Source organism: Sciurus vulgaris, assembly GCF_902686455.1.
Source record: "Sciurus vulgaris genome assembly, chromosome: 7".
NCBI lineage: Eukaryota > Metazoa > Chordata > Mammalia > Rodentia > Sciuridae > Sciurus > Sciurus vulgaris.
Window position 1 is genome coordinate 144,605,705 of NC_136467.1, and position 22,631 is coordinate 144,628,335.

Sequence of the window (22,631 nt, forward strand, 5' to 3'; positions counted from 1 at the left end):
TAATATACAGCAGGGACAGACTGGTATGTTACCTCTCGTTAGCTTGGATCATCTGTTTTTCCTGAGTAGAATATATGACTTTAAATGAATGTTAGCTAACGGTTATATTTTCTCATACAACCAGAAAGTACTGTTGGATGGGGGGGGGGGGGGGGCTTAGAATTGGAAATGTCAGTCAAATAATGGGATATTATAATGGAATATTCTTATTCAAGAATTTTAAAGTATATACATATTTTAATCTTGACAGTCTAAAATATTGTGGATTATCTTCTCTTTATAGGCATCCAGGTGAACATTTTCTCTCTAAACTCGGCGACTGGAAGGTCAAGGATGGATTATCCCAAAATGGATTATTTTCTGGATGTTGAGTCTGCTCACAGACTCTTGGATGTTGAGTCGGCTCAAAGGTTCTTCTACAGTCAAGGAGCTCAAGGTAATGACACAGGGAGGAAAGAGCAATGTCTTCTCATTCGTGCTGGTTTAATATTAACAGTGCAGGCTAGATTGAAACTTAGGCTCTGGCTCTGAGGTTCAGCGTTGGGCATTTCTAAGTTAACAACCTGTACCAAGCTGCTGCTGGAACTGGAGCAGGTATAGAGTAGATAAACAAATCCACACCTGTTGAATGTGGCAAAAACAACATATCTGACTTCTGGTACAAATGCTCCTCTGAAAGTTGTGCTGGAAAATGATTTTCCCTTCTCCTGGGGTCCAAAGCCTATGTTGGAAAGGAATCAGGGATGCTTTTACCCTCTCTGAAAATTTCAAATTTGCAGCCACTGCAGTTGATGAGATTTAGGGCACCTTGACAGAGCTCAGTGCAGTCGGCTGGGCTAGGGGCTCTTAAGATCAGCACAGCTTCTAAGCTGCCTTAGCTATTTTAGATGATTTTAGTTAGTGCTTTGGAGAATTAACAGTGCACATTCAAGGAGCCGTCAGCAACACCCCTGTGGGGAGTGTGGCTGATGTGCACGTTCTCATTTCCTATTTCAAGGTGATCAGTTAGGCTCCGTTTGTTTGCTCTTCTGTTCTAAGATGCATTTAGAATGTTCTACCACCAGGTTAGAGTAACCAAACAAGCTAGAGTGTTTTATAGAATCAAGTGATAGGAGATTTTTTAAAAAGCATAGTTTTTATTTCCCTTGGAATATTTTAAGTGCTCAATCAAAGCAACCTGGTGATGATAGGCATGTCCCAGATGGTACAGGTGATAAATTGAGAAGGAAGAAAATGGACCTATATTTGAATAGAAAAGTCATTGAATTCTTGGAAGTCACAAAGAGAGCTGAACTGAGCAGAAAATACCCTTTTTATAATCCTGGCATCTTTCACTGTTACATGAAGGGGACTTTGTACCAGGCACTGATAATATGCTGTGCTGGCTTTCCTAAGTGCATTGTTTTTAACTCATTCTCAAGCCAAATGCTTATTATGGAGACCCTGAGGGTATGCAAACCTCCTTCTTACCTGCTTCCATTTCTCCAGGGCGTGGGCTAAACTTCTTGCAGTCAAGAGGGGTTGGGAATGATTTGGTTGATTTGCTTAGGTCAGTGTGCTCATCAGCAGAGCTTAAATTAGCAAAAGTGATACAATATCTGATTTTCCTCCTTCCAACTAGAAGGAACCAGCATTGCTACTCACTGCCTCTTAGACACAGAAGTGTAGGTGGAGAAGGAAAGGGACAGAGACTGAGAGGATCCAGTGTGGCCTGCAGTTATAAAGATGCTGGAAGGAGCTGCAGAGCAGAGGCTGGAAGGGGTAGAAGATGAGGTGAGGGTCTGTCTGTCCCACAGTCTGAAGTGAATCTATACATGACTCCATTCCATCTGAATGGGAGAATCACATTCTGTGATGGGGTCATATGCCTGAGGGGGCTCAATAGTTGGCACAGCAAGAAAGGGAACAGCAGTTAGTTATAGAGAATAAAGATGTCCACTTCCTCCTGAAGTGGAGATGGATTAAACCTTGAAGATGATGATGAGCTTCTGGATTTTATGGAAGGGAAGCGGGCAGGGTGTAGGAGGCTCAGAGAATTCAAGGCAGCCTGGTGGCTGACAGCAGATGGAGCTGGGGGCGGAGTGGTCAGATTGTCACCGTCAGTGACTGTGGCTTAGACTTAGACACCAGAGCTGGAATGACTGGAGAATGCATGGGAGGTGGTAGCATAAGCTACTGCTGCTCCCTGGGCTTATGTTCCTTTGAGGGTAATCAGGATGATGTTCCAAAGGAGGAATCCTGGATTTTCAGGAAGTGTGGGAACTGTCCAAATGTCATCTAGGCCAGTGTTTCAAAATCTCCAAAATTCCAGAATCAGAAGTCCAGGTGTTCTGGAGGTCTTGGAGGTTTCCCCTTAGTCAGGAGCACCAACACTGGTCACCACACCAGTCCATCAGTGGTCACCAAGTCAGTCCATCAGACTAGGGATCCACATTTAAGAAGCAATCCAGCCCATCCAATTACTCTCCTGCCACCCCAGGACCGAAACACTGTCCTCAGCATTCAAGGCAGACCTCTGCAAAATGAAGACCTGAATAATGCCTAATCCACACGTCGTTAAGAGCATTAATGAGGCAAGATTCGAAAGTGTTTAAGGCAGTGTCTTCCATGTGAGGCATGCTACACATCCACAAATCAATGGCGTACACATCCCTGGCCAAAGGCCATCCTTCTCTGAGGCTCCATAAGCAGCCACTTCCTTGAAACCAAGACATGGGATCTGACAGGAGTTTCACCCCTGATTTCTAGCAAACACACACACACACACACACACACACACACACACACACACACACACAAAACAGTTTGTTTTTTTGTTTTTTCGTTTTGTTAGAAGTTTTCAGTAAATGTAAAAATACACTGATTCTTCCCTTGTCCCATCAAAACTTAACTCAGGGCAAAACTGAAAGTCAGCAAAGGTTTGTCTTGGTGCCCCCCCCCCCCCCCAATCCACCTAGTCCTCCATTTGATCTTGAAGGTGAGAGTGACACCTTCCCAGAGCCCCATGCCTGAGACCTGTCATCCCAGGGATCTCCTCCAGCCTGGAGCTCTGCCTCCACCTTGCCCTGGGGCCTATCTCTGCAGAGCACCGGCCCTACTCAGTCTTCCTTCCGCTTCATGGGGCGAGTACTCTGACCTTTGCTAATGTGATGCTCATGTTTTAGAGGACAACACTAAAGCCCATGCCTAAACAATGGCAAGGCCCTGAGACCAGGGAGGAGCAGAGCAGGGTGGCCACCTCTTGAGAAGGGTATTCTGGGTAATTAGGGGGAACCTCAGCTCGTGGCTGCTCTCCGCTCAGCCAGTCTGGCCCAGGTGCAGAGGGATATCAGGAAAGCCAAGTAGGCCCCATGGAATACCCTCTTCTTCAAAGGTCCCGCTGGGACCCCAGGAGCACAGTGCAGAGTTGAGTACCTGGAGTGTGGGTGGCCAAAGACCTGGTGTGTTCACTGAGTTTTCGGTCGTCTCTCTCCCTGTCACACAGCTATTTCCATAGACTGGTCAAATGTTCTTAAAGATATAAATACTTCCAAAGGGGAAGCAAGAAAATCTGGGCATTGTTCTCTTTCATTCCCACATGATTGCCCTTACCTCGCTTTACTGCATTTAAAAATTCATGATGTTCTAGGAAAACAGCACCCTTCATATGTTTATCCAAAGCAATAATTTCAGAATCACGCTTTCACTGCCTCATAGTTGTTTTAGAACTTTTCTTGGAAAGTGGCAAAAGCCTTCCCCTAAATAGAGGACATGCTAGCTCACTAGCATGAAAGGAATCTAGAAGAGTAAAAAGAAAAAAAGGAAGAAATCATCTGTCACCAGGCAAATTCTTTGGGAAGTCCTTGAGATTTTCAAAGGTCAGTGATCCATCCTGCTGAATAAGCAGCTTATTCTTTACTCCCAACTCCTTGTTTCCTTGGTTTGAACCCAAGGTTGGGAAGACCAGCTGTCTCTCTGGGATTCTGCTTCCAAAAAGCATGATGTGTCATGGAGAGCAGAGAAAAATCCAGGGGCATCCTGTTTGTCTCCTGTCAGGGAGGGATACTCTCCTTATTAATTTGTGGGTAGTTCAGCAACAGTCAATCCTGCTAACCCAGAGGAATTCTGCCAAAGTCCCCTTTAACTCAAAAGGAGAATTCTGGAGTTTGGAGATGTATGTGATTTCAAAGATCGGCCATGTCTTCCCATCACATGAACTGAGTTCACCCATCTTTCATGTTTCTGGCAGTGATAGCTCATACATGCAACTTTAGACTTAAGAGTCTGGTAGTGAACAATTGATCTGGGACAGAGGTCCTATTATAAAATCGCAAAATTAGCATCATGGGATTGGGGGTTGAACATTATCCATCACTGATGCTCTTGGGCCCCTCCCTAAATTAAGGGAAACAGAACTTTGAAGGCCAGATCCAGGCCCCAGGGCTGTGTTTTCAATAAGCTCCTGGGTTATTCTAGTAAACACTGAAGGTTGAGAAAAATATCATGGGTCATTAGCCACTTGCCATTCAGATTGCTGGGAAGCCTACCTTCTTCCGGCTGCTTATCAGCAGTGAAATCATCTCAGGCCCCATCCCCAGTCTGGAGACTCAAAATCTGCATTTTAACAAGTTCTCCAGGTCATTAATGTTGAAGTTTGCAAAGCAACAAGTGTCTTCAATGCACATCAGAAACAAAGGGAGCTTTTACAACATCAAGACCAGAGTCCCACCGCAGTCCTGTTGAAGCGCATCTCTGGAGTTGAGGGCCAGGATGAGGATTGTTTAATTACCCCCTGGTGGTTCCAATGGACAGCCAGGCTGGAGAACTAGGGGCCTCCCGTTTTATAACAAAAGAGGCCTCATCACATCATATGGCTGTCCTAGTCCTTCTCCATCCAGATTTTCCCTTTTAAATGAATCCAAACCATTAGAAAGGGACAAATGAACTTTAAAAAAAGAAGAAAAAGTACTTGCATTAGGGGCTATAATTACATATCCATTGTATTTGTCACTCTTCAAAGAAATGTGGGGAAATAGGATTATAGTATTATGTGCATGTTACAGATTAGAAAAGCCTAAGATTGACAGCTTGAAAAATCTTGAAAAGGTCTACACCTCTGGACAGCAGCAAAGCTGGGATTTGAATTCAACCATGTCTGACCCCAAAACCCAAGCTAAGTTATACAAATACCTCATGCTGCTTGCTGGGTGGAAGCACCTTCTCAGCCAGTCAGATTGATAAAACAACTCTGTAGGCCAGGGAAGTAACAATGGTGACCCTGTCACACTTCCCAAGATGGAGGTGCTGAGGCTCACGGTGGTACCTCTTTGTACTCGTACCCAAATCACGCAGCTTAGACAGAAAGGACAGAAGCAAAACCCTGATCTCATCTTACCACACCCCTGCTCTTTCCAGTGTGCTAGGTTATTTTTCCCCCTCTAAGACCATCAATAACCTTGGACATTTAAATTACCTCCTAAAAGGAAAATACATTAAAAGACAGTCAATTGACTAAAGTCCCTAAGCATCAAATTTATAGCTCCTGACAACACCACCCTCCCCTGCTTTTTTAAAAAAATCATTTACATAACTCGTGGCATTAGAACCAGGCACCCTAGTCATTGTTACTTGTCAGAATGTGCCTTTTCTCTCCTCTACATTGTCTCGTTCAACAAAGAGAAGTGCCAGTTTTGACAACTGATGAATGTGCAGTGAGCAACTCAGATGCTCTCTGGGTTGTTTTTGGAAGTGGAGAGGAACTCATCAAAAACCCCTCTCCTACCATTTCTCCCAACCCCTCCCACCTCCACCCTTTGCCTAACCTGTGAAATCTGTCAGAACAGCTGGCTTTGGAATCTTCAGCTGTGAGCTAAATGAACTCTAATCCTAAATTCTACATCCCTGGGACTTCTTCATGTGGCCCCAAGAAACAAAGACATTTAGTAGTACTCAAGTAGTTGCAAATCATTAATAGCAGTCACAGGAACAGGATTGCTCCTGTTCTTTCCTTTCCTATGTTGAACGCAAGACCCAGCCCCAATATCACCTCCTCTGTGAGGTCACCTGACGCTTCTCCCATAGTGTTCTGTTCACACCTACATCATAGCCCTGCATGTCACAGTGTACAAAGCCACTTGTAATCCATTTTGTCTCCACCACTGACTAGATGTGTGAGCTCCCACAAATAGCTGCATCTCTGTAAGCCTCAGGTTCCCATTAAAACAGGTGCCATGCCTGCTAGCTCCAAGTCCACAGAAGCTTTTGAGAATTAAATGAGGCAAGCCTGTGAAGTGCTTGCTACTTATCTGTCCTTATTGATTGGTCATCGAGACTGTTGTTTTATTGCTACTTAAGTATCTGTCACCTACTTATCCATGGTAACCTCTTTGCACCATTTGCTGGGGCACCAGTGTTACCCTGGTGTACACGGAAGCACACTGAGATTCATTACATGTCTCTGCTGAAGGCTGGGATGAAAGTTTAACCTGCTTTAAGAGAAACTTTGGATTCAGAAAAAGGACTTCAGGATTCATGATTTGGGAAACAGAATCTCTGAATACATTTAGCGAATTAAAAATCTTCAGCTGAAAATGGAGACTGCATAAGGCTGAAGGGAGGGATATATATAAAAATGAGGTTCAAATACATAGCGATGGACGAATGGATGGAAGTCATCAGCGGCTTCATTGCCTATTAAACAGAAGAAAATCCTTTAAAAATCCAAAGGGAAAATAAAATACAACAAGGGGAATCTTGGAACACTACTGAAAAAATTTAACCTTCTAGGGTCTGAGAAGTCTCCTTAATATCCAATAGTCTGTGATGGCTGAGTTTTTATTCTGCCTAAAAATGCAGTCATGGAATAAATGGCCACACAACTTCCACTGTGGTGAACTTAAGGGAGATCAGTTCAAAAGCTGCTCTGAATATGCTCTGGAGACCAGCTCTGAGCTGTACCTTGAGCGTCTCTTCCTTCTGTCTTTAGACCTTTCTTCCTAGCCCAGTCCTTTCACTCTGTGACCAATTGATCCCCAAATCAGCCACCACACACTCTCCTGTTTCTAGCCAGACTCAGTGGAGGAGCCTGTAGATACCACCTAGTTCCTTCACTGGCAACACCATGAGTGGTCCCTGAAGCCCACTCTCTCCCTGCCCCCTGACACCTCATGTCGTGGCCTCAGGAATGGCTCATATCGGACCTGCAGGCCTGATTTGATGCAAAAAGACTGAGCTGGGACCAGGGATCACAAGGCAGCCCAGTCTTGATTTGGGGTTTGACTGCCAATTGGTTATAACCTTTTCCATTCATGAGTCTAATATCCTTCCAATCCTTCCACAGCCTCTCACTCAGATTTCTGCTAAGAGGGGCAGAGCAAAGTTGGCCACATCTCCTCTGTCCCTCAGAGTGATGTGCTTCCTTTATTTTTGTGGGCTCATTAGCCAATTAGTTTGCATGTGATCATACAATTTTCTAGACCCTTCTCTAAGAAGAGCTTGAAGTGACAATTTTGAAAAATAGATCCCAGTCTTATTTTTATGATACCTCTGCCATTGTCCTCAACAAATTCTTGGTGTTTGGTTTTTAGGTGTTCTTTTTTCTTTTTTCTTTTTTCTTCTATAGCTCTAGCCCGGAAGCTCCGTGCTGTGGCTTCACTTATGGATGACAAAGTAACTACAAGCCCCCTCCTACCCTTCCTAACTTCCCACACATTCCATTTTAGACCTCAAATTGCTCCTCCCAGGCTCTCCAAACCTGTGTTTAATACCAGGAACACTGTGTGTGAAGGAGAGAATGAAAGCAGACCCAGAGGGAAAATGTCATAGATGGCCAGCCTCCCCATTCCATGAACCTGTAGAGGACCATAAACTCCAAGCCCTACTTCCACAGAGCACCCAGGGACAGGGACAGTTCTCTGCACACCCAGGGGCACTCCTGGTTCTTATGACGTTGGTGCCTTGGCTTCCATCTGCCTGGTTAGGTATTGGGATCCAGGGGTTCTATGGAAAGAAGGCCATGAGGGTAAAAGGAAGCGAAAAATTAGAGGATGACAGACAGAGAGGAAGAAAAGGATTTGAAAATACAATGAAACAATTCCAATCAATTAATAACTCCTACTCCTCCAGGAGACATGGGGTAGAGGCTTAGAACGCAGCCCACACTGCCACCAGCCCTGACCCAATTAGCATAAACAATTCACAGGTGCTCCGAAGAATCCTCACTCCTCATCTGCCCAAACAAATCTGTTTTTGAAAAAAAGAAAAAACAAGTTCCAATACCACCTTCTGTGCCTATATTAGCAGAGGCATCAAAATTCACTGGTGGCCAATGCCATTTTTAATTTAAGAATTTCTCAATAAGCCATGAGATGCACACACTTATACAAAGCCCCTGAATGAAAATCCATTTTGAATTGGAATGCTATTTTGAATTGAATGCCATTTTGAATTGAAGTCCTAGGATTGAACAGAGAGATTATCTTCAAGATCCACATATATTTTTCCAATTACAAAACAAAACCAGGATACTTGTGAAGGCTTTGGAGGGTGAAGCCAATCCTACATGCCTATTTATATTTTTTAATAGTTACTTTCCATTCCTTTCAAAATACATTTGAAATTTTACAAAGTAACAGTTATGGCACCTACAAATCGGAGGTAGGAATGAAATAGTAGTCTGCCTTGGCTGAAAAATGTCACAGTGTTTTGCAATTTCAGTTGCAGAGTCCCATAGCTCTGAGTTCAAACTGTGATTTCTACTTCCTAATTTGCAAGGTTATGCATGGTAATCTCCTTTTGCCTCATTTTTCACATTGAAATGCAAATGATGAAGAGTTCCTAACCCAATGTTGAGGATTCAATGAAACAAAATAGCATTTCACACACTAAGGTATAATACATGATTCTCAGATAATACATGAACTCATTTTAATAATGTATTTTTGTTTTAAGAAAGTAGAAATAGAAAATATGTAATTGATAAATTAAAATAATAGCTAGCGCCAGACTTATGCAATACAGCTTAACACTAACAGTACTCGAAAAAGTAGGCTGATCAAGTTCATTTAAATAAAAACATTAGGTAAATAACATTGTAGATGTCAGTTATGCACAAAAGTGACAGGAGAATGTCTAAAGTTTGGAAACACTAAACAAATAAACATAAAGTACTAAGCAAATATCAAGCCCTTACTGGACATTTAATAAATGCTAATGCCTAACTTAATCATGCTTAAATTTTTTTCAAGCCTCAGAGGAAAACAGCAGGGAATCAGTTTCCCCAAGAGAGAATTTCACCCTATCCAATCTCTTCTCTGATGCCATTCAAAGTTCTAGGCCCCTGGAGAAAAGAAAACAATCTTAAAACCCAAGAACAAGAAAAAGCACCAAAATTTTTATGTTAAAATTAAATCACCAACAAACCCCAGATTCTATTCCTGGGTAACATTAGCTAAACCATGCTGATGTCTTATGAATGTTGAGCGAACTGTAGTCTATCAGAGACAGAGGTGTTTCTACGTTGGTATCCAGGAAGGATGGCAATTACCTTGCATTTCAGTTTTATTTAGAGAGTTAGAGAAAAAATCTCCTGGGCAGCATGAAATGGTACGTGACAAGGCATGGATTAGGAGGAACATGATAAATTGGGGAACTGGACGTGCTGCGTGCACTATGAGCAGACTGAGAAGGGGCACTTTAAGGACGAGAGATTGGGCCCATTGCACAGCTGCCCTGCTAAACCCAGGTATTCCACACCGAGACTGGTTCCACTGAAGAGTCTAAGACTGAGAGCTGTGGTTGGGTCTGTTGCTAGGGAGGTCACAGATATGGAGGATACCTGGGGGCAGGCGGGTAAGATGAGAGCCAGGAGAACTGTTAGCAAGCAAGAGATAAATGGAGCTTGGAAATGCAGGGTGAATTCAGAAGGGGAGAGGTCCTGGAAATACTAAGTAGATACTTTCCAGGTGATAATATGTAGTGAATTGGCGGGTCCTTCAAATGATCCTGAGATGTTATGTATAGTCCCACTGGAAAAAAAAAGATAAAGCTGTTCACTGAGAGAGGAAATCTAGGAAGAGAATCAAGATGGGGAGGATTCAATATAGATCCTGCCAAATTTAGAGACCCTACAGAATATGTACAGACCACCAGCATGGAGTAAGTTCTTTGGGTCCGAACCTTGGTATAGACACCATGGAAAATCATCCAGAATGTCCTATATGCCTCAGTGATTACTAAAATGATATCACTAAGATGTTTTAAATTTGCTTCTGGATAAATAGTTCCATTGGGCTTTTAATTTTTCTTTCATGTTATTTAGAGGACTGGGAGATTGTTTAAAGGAAATACTTTCTAAATTAAACTTTTTTCCTATAAATTCAATATTTTCTCCCTAGCACTGGTACTTAAAATTAATAGTCCATTTTAAATGTTTACATGAACTGAATGTTTGCAGTTACCAAGATTATTTGAAATTTGGGCTCAGGTTTTCTATCAGCAGCAACATTCTGAATTATTACTTACAAACTCATCTAAGAAACCAAGTTTTCCAAAACCTTGGTGCAACTCCATCACAGCATAGGACTATACTTGGTCACAGAATGTTACAAAGGAGGGGGAAACGAGATCTGGTCATAGCTTGTTAAAACTAGACCTCTGTTCCCTCTAGTGGATTAGATATTTTTTGGTGACCAAACTTGATAGGTGACAGGCAGAAAAGAAACCACTTGGCTTGGCCCAGTTATATTATCATTTTTGGAAAGTGAGAACACATTCAAACATCATCCTGCTGTTTGACATTGACCCCACATCTGATGCTAGCCCAACAATCAAACATGGACGCTGGGGCTGCAGAAGGTAATTAGGGTGACAACAGGCCCTGCATGTATCAGGGGCTTCGGATTGTTTCACTTGATCCACAAAATGGAAATTTATGGACTCCATGTTATTTTCCCCATTTACACACATTCCAGCAATCAAGTAACTTCCCAAGGTCACACAGCTTACCAGGTGGGCCACAAGTAGGGCCCTGAACTTTTAAGTTCTCTCTACATCTTAGAGTTCCATATTCTATTGGAGACATTGCAATACTAGCAAAGATGCCATATGGGACATATGGAGATACACAGGTGTTCATGTATCTCCACATGTTCAAAGGTAGAGTATTCCAATGTTATGAGATAAAAATGTGGCCAAAGAATCATTTTCTGTATTCATGCTCTTGGGATAATCTTCTTAAAGAGGTATTTTGCCTTTTACCTGGGAAACCACCAGGATGGAGTGGTGGGGCCTCTATCTCCCTTGGCTTAAATTGCAGGGCATGTGAACCGATTTCAAAGGCACTCTGCCTTAGTCCCCATCGCGATACTCATACTTGATTTTTCCTTATTGCTACCAGTGTAACACAAGATCATTACAGAAAATTTTAAAAATACGGGCAAACAGCAAAGCAAAACAAAACTCAACTAGTCCCGTTGTCCAAAAATAGATACTTTTTATAACCTGGTGAATAATCTCACATTCCTTTTTTATACATATGGACACACATATGCATATTTTTAACTCGATTAAAGCTCCTTAGATTTATTATCTTTAGTTTTTTTCTGTCCTTATTTTAGAAACAATAAATAATAAAAATTCTTCTTACTTTGGGGCTGTTGATTCTAACTAATATATGAAAGAATCAAAGAGAGAGGTCAACCTGGCTTTGTTTTTGTCCGAAGGGTGACTTTGCCAGCTGGGTTGATGTCCCTGGATCTGTTCTGGTGTTGCTCATGAGACAGAGTCTCTAACACCCTGTGATCTGACTACTATCACCTGTCTACACAGTAGAACACAAATAAAATGTCCACCTCATCTACATCAGCAGGTCTTCCCTCTCCGACTCATACATTGGGGAATTCTCATGTCTCCCTCTCCACAGCCACAATATGCTTTTATTCTTGTTTTAGACAGATATGGTATTTCATTACCTGCCACAAGCAAGTTTCTAGGTCTTTCTCATATTTCATTGAACAGTATAATTAAAACAATAATAGAACATTAGTACCAGAAGGTACTTAATTCAATGGGCTCATCTTATAGATGATAAAACTGAGCTTCAGGAATGGTTGGAAAAGCAAATATTGTTTATTAGATGCCTAACATACGAAGCTATGCATGTTTGCTTCATTTGAAACCACAAGCTTATGAGTTAGATATCACGGCCCCCAATTCATATGGTACTAATGCTCAGAAGGATCAGGAAACTGAAGAGGCGGAGCTAGGATTCAGACATCTGTTTTTCTGATGTAGCAGCTTTCCTTAGATGATCCTACCTTTGTGGGGTAGGGGAGGGTGACTTACTAAATCAGACAGCTAGATGGTGGCAGGGTAGGAGTCAGAAGGAACTGGGTCTCCTGCTGTCTGATTTCCCGCTCACGTCTCCACCCCCTGTAGCCTTCCTGTACTTAGGACTCACATGGTACTCAAGTCCACCACCTTTACCTCTGCCATCAACCAAGTCCAGCAGATTGCCACCCAAAGATATTTCCAAGTATATGCCATCTTCATGTACATCAAACATGAATTGGAAACGTTAGAACCTTTAGTTGTTGAACTATGTTAGCTGATTAACATCTCTATGGAAAATCAACCATGTAGAAAATTATACAAAATTGAAACAAATAATTTTATTATTATCTATACTGTTAAAGGAGGCTGGAAAAATGCCTTGTATATCTTAACCAGGCATGTTCGACATTTGAATAATAGAAAGTGGCTTGGGTTTACATCTAACTTAATTCAACATGCAAAGCTTGAAGCACAGTTTCCTATTCTGCATCTAGCATGTTTTAGCAACCAGCCTCCAGTCACTCTGCACAGCATCTACTTTAAGAAACTGGGAAGAAAGGAAGCAATGAACATTTGCTGCCCGCCCACAATTTGTCAGGGTCTGTGTTAGGTGTTTTACATTTATTATATAACGTTTTATTCGCCTAAAGCCCAGTGAGAGAGTTCATTTTATTTCTAGTTTGCATAGAACTAAACCAAAGCTTAGAGAGCTAACTTTTTTTTTTAACAAGGGATAATAAGTATTAAGTTTGGGAATTATGCCAATGGTTAATTTCACAGTCACAGAGTTACTTGAAACTGGCTAATAATAGCAGTTTTAATACAGTAAATGTCTAGCAAGTATTTCCATTGCCAAAAACTTCATATGGATTATGTATTTAAATTCTTAGAGTAACCCTAGGTTCTGTGTTAGCTACATCGTACAGATGCAAAAGAATTAAGTAGCTTCATGAAATTATACAACTATGGACTTTGGATACCAACTCAGGAGGGCTGGTCTTAGCCTGTGCTTCTAACCAGTAGTTTATATTATCTAGAAGGAATATAATATCCTCATTATCTTGCTTATACATTCATACAAAGTGGAAATTACTAAGTGACACAGGTTGGCAGAGGTAAAGAAAGAGGAAGATACTAATTCTCCAAGTGGTCCTGGAGCAGCATTTCAGCCCTAGAGGTGGGCACAGTTTGGACATGGAAAGAGGAGGAGAAGAAGAAAAATAAAGGTTTTGCACTGGGGGAAAAAGGAACTCCCCTCTCACTTTAGTTTTCCCTAGCATCTTTTCTGTCTCAAAATTTGTCAGTTGATCCATCAAACTAGTGAAGATTTGGGTTTTCTAGTTCATATGGATAACACCTAAGGATTTATTAGTGATGCTCTGAGTTCATTGAGAACCCATAGATATTACTTATTTATTGCTGCCTATCATATTACCCCCAAAGTTAGTGGCTTAAAACAGTCAACACTAATTATCTCACACCTTCTGTGAGTCAGAAATTTGGGAGTGTCTTAGGTAGGCTGTTCTAGCTTAGAGTCTGAGATTATAATCAGGATGTTGGTTTGGGCTGCAGTGACTTGCAGGCTTGACCAGGAATCCCAAGGTGGCTTGTGCACATGGCACATGGAGGTGCACCAGGAACCAGAAGGCCTTGGTTCCTTGCTATATGAGCCTCTCTGTAGGCTGCCTAGGGGTCCCACGACATTGCAACTGGCTCTCCCGGAGCAAGTGACCGAAAGGGAGAGCAAGGCACAAGCTACAGCCTTTGTGTGACCTAATTTTGAAAGTTGTATACCATCACTTATGCCATATTCTAGTGGTCACAGAGACCAATGTAGGAGGGGGCTTCACAAGAGTTGGGGATCCCAAGAGTTGGGGATCACTGGGGGCCATTTTGAAGGCCTTTAGAGAGTACGCAAGTCTTTTAGGAAGCAGAAAATTTTCCAAAAGACAGAGAAAACACAATTTCTATACTTTAACAGGGTCCGATAATATCTCTCATATCAACAAGCAGTTTTTAAATTAGGCACAATGGTGCATAGGTCAAAATGTAGGCCATATGGGAGAGGATAACCGTGCCAACATTGGTATAGCCATTGATTAGTCTTGCATCCATCTATATCAGGAATCATTTCAAGGAAAGCTAGGTAGTTGAGCCTTAAAGGAGAGTCAGAGCAAAGTCACCACTAGATCCACATCTTGTTATAGGAAACATGGCTGGTCTGAATCTCCAGATACAGAACTGTCCCTTTGAGAAGGTCCCTTCTTCTGTGTGATTTTGCACAAACTCTACTGCTGCTTGTTCTACTCACATAGACTGGGATGTGAATTGTGCAGCCCTGAGTTGTGCAACAGGGAAGACTGGAATTGGGCCCAGCAGGAACACTGCAACTGGGATCCAGGCAGCAATGATAAAAGCAAGGAAGCTACCTCCTCTCCTTTATGGACTCCCACGAAATTAGCCAGATGTAAGAGGAAAATAATATCAGAACTTTTTTAAGTGGACAGCTCCTTTAATGATAAATTAAGCACAGAGAACAAAGATATATCAAAAGCAGTTCCTTGGATTTTTGGTTCTCTAGCAAAATATGCATATGAATAGACAAGAAAAACATTCCAGGATCTGTGCACTAAATTTAGTTGTGATTAAAAAGACAGTCAAAAAGCATTTTTGGTATATTTTTGTTAAACCTATTTTAGATCTGCAAGTTACTAATGTAGGTTGAGTTGATATTTTACTTAATAGCATTCATCCTCATCATTTACATTTTTATATTTTCTATGTGAATGATTTTCAACATCATCACTGTGATTAGTGACAGCCTACTGGGCTTAATTGCAAGGTGTAAAAGTTCTTATATTTCTAATTCATGTCAGATATGCAAAATCATGAAATATGCTTCATCTGTATAGCCCAGATTTTTAATCTGTTTCATCAAAAAACACCTGAATCAAGTTTTCTTTCCTTTTCTTGTTTTTCTTCTTCATCTTCTTCTTTTTTTTTTTTTTTTTTTTTTTTTTTTTGTGGTGCCAGGAATTGAACTCAGGGCTGCTTAACCACTGAACCACATCCCAAACCCCATCCCCTCTTTTTTATTTGTTTTGTTTTGAGAAAGGGTCTTGCTAAGTTGCTGAGGCTGGCTTTGAACTTACGATCATCCTGCCTCAGCCTCCTGAGCTGTTGGAATAACAGGTGGGTACCACCACACCTGGAAGAATCAATTTTTAAAGAAAAATTCCAAGTCCTGGAAATACATCCAGGACAGACTCCTCTAATATCAGCATTATATTTTTCAATGTGTGTCGTACTGAATACCTGATGATGACAAGTTTTCAAAAACTAAGAGTAGAACATCCTCTCTAACCTTTGGAAAACCTCTTAAATAGAGAGGAATAAACAGGTTTTTACTAGTGCTTTTTAACTTTTAATGGAAATCATTTAAAATTTACAGAAAAGTTATAAAAATAGAATACTATGAAAAACACCTAAATGACCTTCCCTCATATTCACCTGTCGATGACATTTCACCTGATCTGTTCTCTCTTGTTTCTCCCTATCATTTCTATCATCTCTATTCTCTAGAGAGGAAAGTAAAAATGAGTGTGCGTGTGCGTGCGTGTTTGTGTGTGTGCGTGTGTGTGTGTGTTTGTGTGTGTGTGCATGTGTGTGTTTCTGAACTATTGTGGCCCTCGATTCCTAACTTGAATGTGCATTCCCTAAGAATTTGGATAGACTTTTCCATAACTGCAGCATATCTATTACCTGCAGTGAATTTAACATTTCTATTTTAATTTGGTCTGCTCTTTGCATTTCATTTTGCAATTTAGTCCAGTCATGTCTTTTAGAGTAAATCCAGGAGCAAATCCAGTCTAAGGTTCGTCCAGTCTAAGGTCCAGTAGAGTCCAGTCTAGTTCAGGTTGGTTTGGTCTTTGCCTTCTTTAATCTGGAACACCTTCACACCCTTCACTTGTCTTTGGCATTGGGACCAAATATAGTTCTTCTCCCCATTTTATAGACCACTCCTAACTTATCTAATAATTTATCATGATTAGACTCAAGTTCAGGCATTCTAGGCTGGAATAGTCCTAAGATGACATTATTTCTTCTCGAGATATCACATCTGGCAATGCCTATCATCCATCTGTCCTTCACTGGAGATCACTTTCATTGTCCAGGTGAGATGCTGTCCAATTTCTACTTTGAAACTAATAAGGGTGTGGGAGAAAATTTAAGGCCATTAAAGTGTCCTGGTCATCATCAAATTTCCCCCTAGGTTTAGCACCTGTATTGGTTCTTGCTTCCTCTTTACTGTGATGGGTGCACAGTGATGATCCTTCCACCTCCTGCACTACCTCCACGTTGAAGAGTTGACTCTCAACATTCCACTGTGAGCCAGAGTCCCACTTCTGTCCTGCATATATTTATTTATGTATCCATTTTTTCTTTACCAGTTTTTATCCATTCATTATCTGGTCTGATAAGTGCCTATTTTAATAATTTGTCTTTCATTAGCAGACTCCATTAGATTGTGTTCAAATTGTCCCAGATTTGGTCAATGCAAGCCTGTGTTCTCATGACCCTTAACAAGTCATTCTTCTCTCTTTATTCCTTGCATCACCACCAATCCAGTTATGTTATTATATAATTAGTAAATTGGTAATGAAACTTGGACTATTTAAAAATCATGGTTATCTGAGATAGGTGTGAGGATAGCCTAAAAATAAATTAGAAAAAAAAAAGAAACCTCACAGAATTTTGGCATAGTGGAATATTGGTAATCCAAAGATGGCTCAAGTCACTAATAAATTATTTTCATTAATTAAATTTGTTATGGATGTTATGATTTTATAAATATTTGGTGCTCATTTTAAATGCAGTAATTCTTAAGCTGATCTGGGTATCTTAGCAAGCTGGAAGTTTTTTTATTTTTAGTGGTGTATATCATACGTACAACATTCAGATATGTAAATACAAAATATGACATTTGAACTTTCACAAAAGTAATCAGCCTTTCTAAAAATTACAACCACCACCCAGATCAAGATAACAGAATATGTCCCAAATCCCTCCCTGGTTCTTTGTGTTCCTTTCAAAACAATCTCTCTCCTATCAACCTTCCATCACACCATATTAGCTTTGCTTATTCTTCAACTTCATACAACATATCATATTTCATGCAACATATAATATTTTAGAAATGGCTTATTTCATTCATGATTATGCCTATGAAGACTCACCCATGTTGTCTCTTGGAGCAGTAGGTTTTTTTTTTAATTTTTATGTAGTATGACACTGAGTATATTATGATTATTTTTATATGCTTCTCCTGAAGAAAGAATTATTTTCAATTTGGGGCCATGATAAGTAAATCCTCTGTCAACATGCTTGACCACATCATAGGATATATATAGGTTTATTCATGTTTATGTAAACATAAATTTTTCCAAAGTGATGTTGCAAGATCATATTCCCATGGGCAATGTCTGAATGTTCCAGTTCTTCCACAGCCTCACCAATACTTGGAACTGATTTTCAAATTTTAGCCATTGAGGTTATATTATCAATTTATCTATAAGGAATGATGCTGGTCATCTTTCCATATGTTTTTTGGATACCTGTATTTCCTCTACTTAGGAAGTCCTCTGCTAGAGAGAGAGAGAGAGAGAGAGGAATAAAAAAAAATGGAAATCTCATGAAAATTGAAGGAAGATCAGGAGAATAGAAGCAGGGTATCAAAGGGGAGGGGGACATAACTAGGAAATAAACTCGACCAAATTATTCTATGTCCTCGTATGAATATATCACAATTTGTTCCAATGTTATATATAGTTGTAATGCATCAATTTGAATAAATAAAAAAATAACCAATGGAGTAGAGGAAATAAAAAGTACAAGGGATTGAAATGGAGAAAACCATCTTATATACATTTATGAATATATCAAAATAAACCACACTATCATCTGTTATAATAATGCACTAATAAAAATATTGAGTTGAATTGTAGAGCTTTTCAGTGTCATTTAAGGAGCTTTTGTGTGTTCTGGTTACAAATTTTTTACTATATATCTGTTGAAAATATCTTCTCCAGGTCTGCAGTTTTCTTTTCCACTCTCATAATGTTCTCATTTTCAAAAAAAGAGTGCATATATGAGCAAAAAGCTATTTTCAGTATTCTCCTATTATCTTTTTAATGGTTATACCATCCACAGTGATAACCCCTACTTGATCCTCTGATTTTGGTGAGCTGTAGCTTCTTCTTTTATTTTCACTAGTCTTACTAAAGGCTAATCAATTTTACTAATTTTTTAAAGATATGAGCTTTTTACTTTATTTATTTTCTACTGTTTTTCTGTTTTCAATGTCATTGACGTCTGCATTTATCTTTATTAATTCCTTCCTTCTACTTGTTGTGGATTTTTTTTTTCTACTCTTTTTCTAAATTCCTGAGATAGGAACTTAAATTATTGAGTTAGGACCTTTCCTTTCCTCTAATTAAGTATTTAATGTTATAAATTTCCTTACCAGATCTGTTTTAGTTGTATCCCACATATTTCAACATTTCACATTTCTAGTGGGGTCTTCTGAAAAACAGAATTTTTTTAGTTTTAATGATATCAACATGTCTACCTATTTCTTTATGGTTAGTGTTTTTTTCCCCATTAAAGAAGAATGTAATTATGGCATTTGCTGGAAAGTGGATGGAGCTAGAGAATATCATGCTAAGTGAAATAAGCCAAACTCCAAAACCCAAAGGCAGAATATTTTCTTGGATATGTGGATACTAACTTACAATAAGGGGAGTGGATAAGAAAGAATAGTGTTACTTCAGTTTGGGTAGAGGGGAATAAAGGGAGAGGAAGGGGTATGGGGTAGGAATGATAGTAGAGTGAAACAGAGTCATATATGTACCTGTATGACTGCATGACTGATGTGGTACTACCATATGTACAATAAGAAAAATGAGAAATTACACTCCATTCATTTACGATCTATGAAAATGGATAAATGCATTCTAATTTCATGTACAACTAATTTTGTTGTGTTATCCTTCACATGTATGCCCTTGATACATTTGAAACTGAACTTTGTATGTGGTGTGAGGTTGGGATCAAGGTTGAATTTCTTCCTCCATATGAGTATCCAAGTGACTGAGCACTATATATGAAGATCACATTCCTTCCCCAGTACATTGCAGGTAGACTCTTGTCAAAATCAAGTAACTATTGGTATATGAGTCTTCTTTTAGGGTTTTCTCTCTCTTCCATTGTTCTATTTATCTTACATTCTTTTTGCATTCTATGCCTTTATAACAAGTCTTAATAGCCTCTACTGTGAATCCTACAAGCTTATTCCTATTTGTCAAGATTGCAATGGTTAGTCTTCTCCCTTTGCATTTTCATATGCATTTTAGACTCAGCTTTTCCAATTAAAAAATGTGAGATCTGAGGAATTGCATTGAATCTGAAAGTCAATTTGAAGAGACTGATGACTTAAAAATATTGTGTCTTTTAATCTGTGACCACATGGTACATTTATCCCATTCCCCATTTTTTAGGTCTCCTTAATTTTTTTCAGCAATGTTTTATAGTTTTCCATGCAGAGGTATTGCTCATTTTTTGCTTATTTGTAGGTATTTCATGGTTTTGATCCTATGTAAGTGGTTCTTCTTAAACTTTATTTTCTGTTTTTGTTAGTATGTAAAAACAAAAGTGACATTTTATCCAGTGACATTGTGAAATTTGCTTAATATTTCTCATAGTCTATGCATTATTTTCTTTTTTTTTAGTCTGTGCATTCTTGAGGATTCTGTAAGTGCATAGTCATAACCCATACAACTAATAACAATTTTATTCTTGCTTTCCAATCATTTTATCTGTTATATTCCTTTTACTTGCATTATCTCTCTGTTTCATAGAAATGGTAAGCATGGCCATTGTTGGGAGACTTGAAAATCTGAATGTACAGGTGTCATCCCTCAAATTCTGATTCAGTAGGTTCAGGTTGGGGGCCTAGAAAATCCACACTTTATAAGTACCCATGTGAGTCTGACGTAAGGGTGTCCTAGAAACACACTTAGAGCAATATTTTTAAAGGATAAGCTTTACTCATCTGAAGAATTTTCTTAATAAGAATGAAGTATTGCACTCTTACTGTTTTCTTATATTCTCATCTCTGTGCTCTTCCAAGTCAATGATGGATGTACAAAATATTACTTTTTTCAAGTACTCTTCTGTGCTACTTCTCTTTCCTTTGCTGTATCTCTGAAAATAAAGTGCGTGTAAGAAGTTGGAGTTTTAAAATGTTGACTGACTTTAGAAAAGGGGAAAAATGTCTTTTTCCTAGGCCAGCAATCATATTTCAGAAAGAAAAAAATAATTAAAAAAAAACTACATCTGGAAGTTGTTGAGATCATTGAATTCTATCCTTTCAATATACACATTAACATCCATACCAGCAGGCATAAAATCATAGCTGCAGTCACATGATGGGAACAGTCTGTGGGGATAGAGTAGATTCTAAAGGATTCAGTTACATAAAATAGACCTGAAAAATAGGAGATCACATGTGATAAGTATAGATACCATGTGGTTTCCTAAATATGATCATTTACAAATTAAAGGAAAAATTTGTTTTCTTAGATGGACAAAGTATTCCACAGGTATTTACAAAAAGGAATGGAGATATGAGAACAGTTACACATGATTAGAGTATTGAAACTCGGAAGAACCTGTAAAGTTGTATTATTTGACCCTTGCATTTTCAAAAGTGAGGTTCCTGAGACCATACTGGCAGAGTGACTTGTAGTGTTTACTTGATGAGGTTGTGGTAACGCTGGGACCCACCATCCCTGATTCCTACCCCAGAGTTCTTCCCCTGATGTCACCAAATATTTGATAACAAGAAATCATGAATGTGACAGGAATGGCAGAGGATAAAGAATGTGGACACATATAGATAAGCCCCCAAAGGGGAGTCTTTCATATGAGATATAAGGGAGAGGAACGACTCTATATAGGAATTGTTAGAAAGAACTAGGAGAAGATGTGAGGAAAGGGGGCAAAGTGAAAAGAAAATATAGTGAAAGACAGAAAAAAAATAAATTAAGGAATCCAAGAAATGGAAGATATAATCAGAAAGGAAACTGTGATAAATGAATTCCAAAGCATGAAGAAAGATATAGTATTACATGCTATTGTCAAAAGCATATTAATCTGGAATTACTTCAATAATGCAATAATTTATAGTGCCATAAAATTAAAGTGCCTTTAAACTCCTCTGAAGAGGGGTTAACAAAGTGGTAGTAATATCAACGTCCTAATTCTCTCAACTGTTAAATGAATGAGGATCAGAAAATCAAAGGTGTACCTCACTATATTAAGAACCACTAATTTATAAAATCCAAGAAACACTGGAAAATCTAAGGCTAATTAGTCCTTCAGATGACTATCATTTTTCTAAAGACCGACTAGTAAATGAAAATCCAAGATGCCAGAGAATTCCAAACATTTTGAACAAGCAAATTAACACTGTACTAATTCAGAGGTAAGATTAATACAGTCTTCAGAATTGGTTGAGTTTATTTCCTTACTTTTTATACTTGCTTAAAAACATAAGCCTAAATGCTGTAATTACAATTTGGATTTATAACCTTATTAGTGATCTAAAAATATTAACTTGCATATTTTATTTGAGTTGATAAGACAATGATCCTTCTTGTTGCCTCTTGGAATTGGAGGCATTCGTTTTCAATTTGTGTTTAACAAAGAATAAATGTGATGATGTCTGTCTCATTCCACCATTTTTATACCCCCCCTCCTCCCTCTCATTTCCCTCTACATAATCTAAAGTTCCTCCATTCTTCTCTCACCCCCCGCATCCATCCCCATTATATATCATCTTCCACTTATCAGGGAAAACATGTATGATTACATGAATGGTATGAATCTACATCGTGCATAACCATAGAAATGAAAAGATGTAACCCACTTGTGTACAATGAATCAAAATGCAGTCTGTAAAAATAAATTATAAAAAATTTTTAAAAAAGAATAAATGTGATATAACAATGAGGTAGATGTCACACTTAAAAATATGGCTAGTACACCAAATATACATACTTAGAAAATCAGTGTACACTCAGCCCTCTACACCCATGGGTTCCTGTTTCAGTTAGCTTTTTGCCACTATAACCAAAATACCTGATAAGAACAATTTAGGGGGGAGAAAATTTATCTTGGCTTACAGTTTCAAAGGTTCAGTTCATAGTTTGCTAACTCCTAGCTCTGGGTTCAAGGTAAAGCAGTATATCATGGTGGACGGG

At 39.2% G+C, this 22,631-nt stretch overlaps 1 protein-coding gene across 2 annotated transcripts in view; it reads left to right on the forward strand.

Annotated features, from left to right (window-relative positions):
- The first annotated feature begins 289 nt into the window (after positions 1 to 289).
- Positions 290 to 22,631, forward strand: part of PHACTR1 (phosphatase and actin regulator 1) — a 502,764-nt gene continuing 480,422 nt past the window's right edge. The window contains exon 1 of one of the 2 annotated variants that reach the window (XM_079147314.1): positions 290 to 436. In XM_079147314.1, the coding sequence (XP_079003440.1) occupies positions 334 to 436 (103 nt within the window). In that variant the 5' untranslated portion in view covers positions 290 to 333. The remainder of the gene's footprint in view (positions 437 to 22,631) is intronic. The other variant, XM_079147312.1, reaches the window with a different exon arrangement.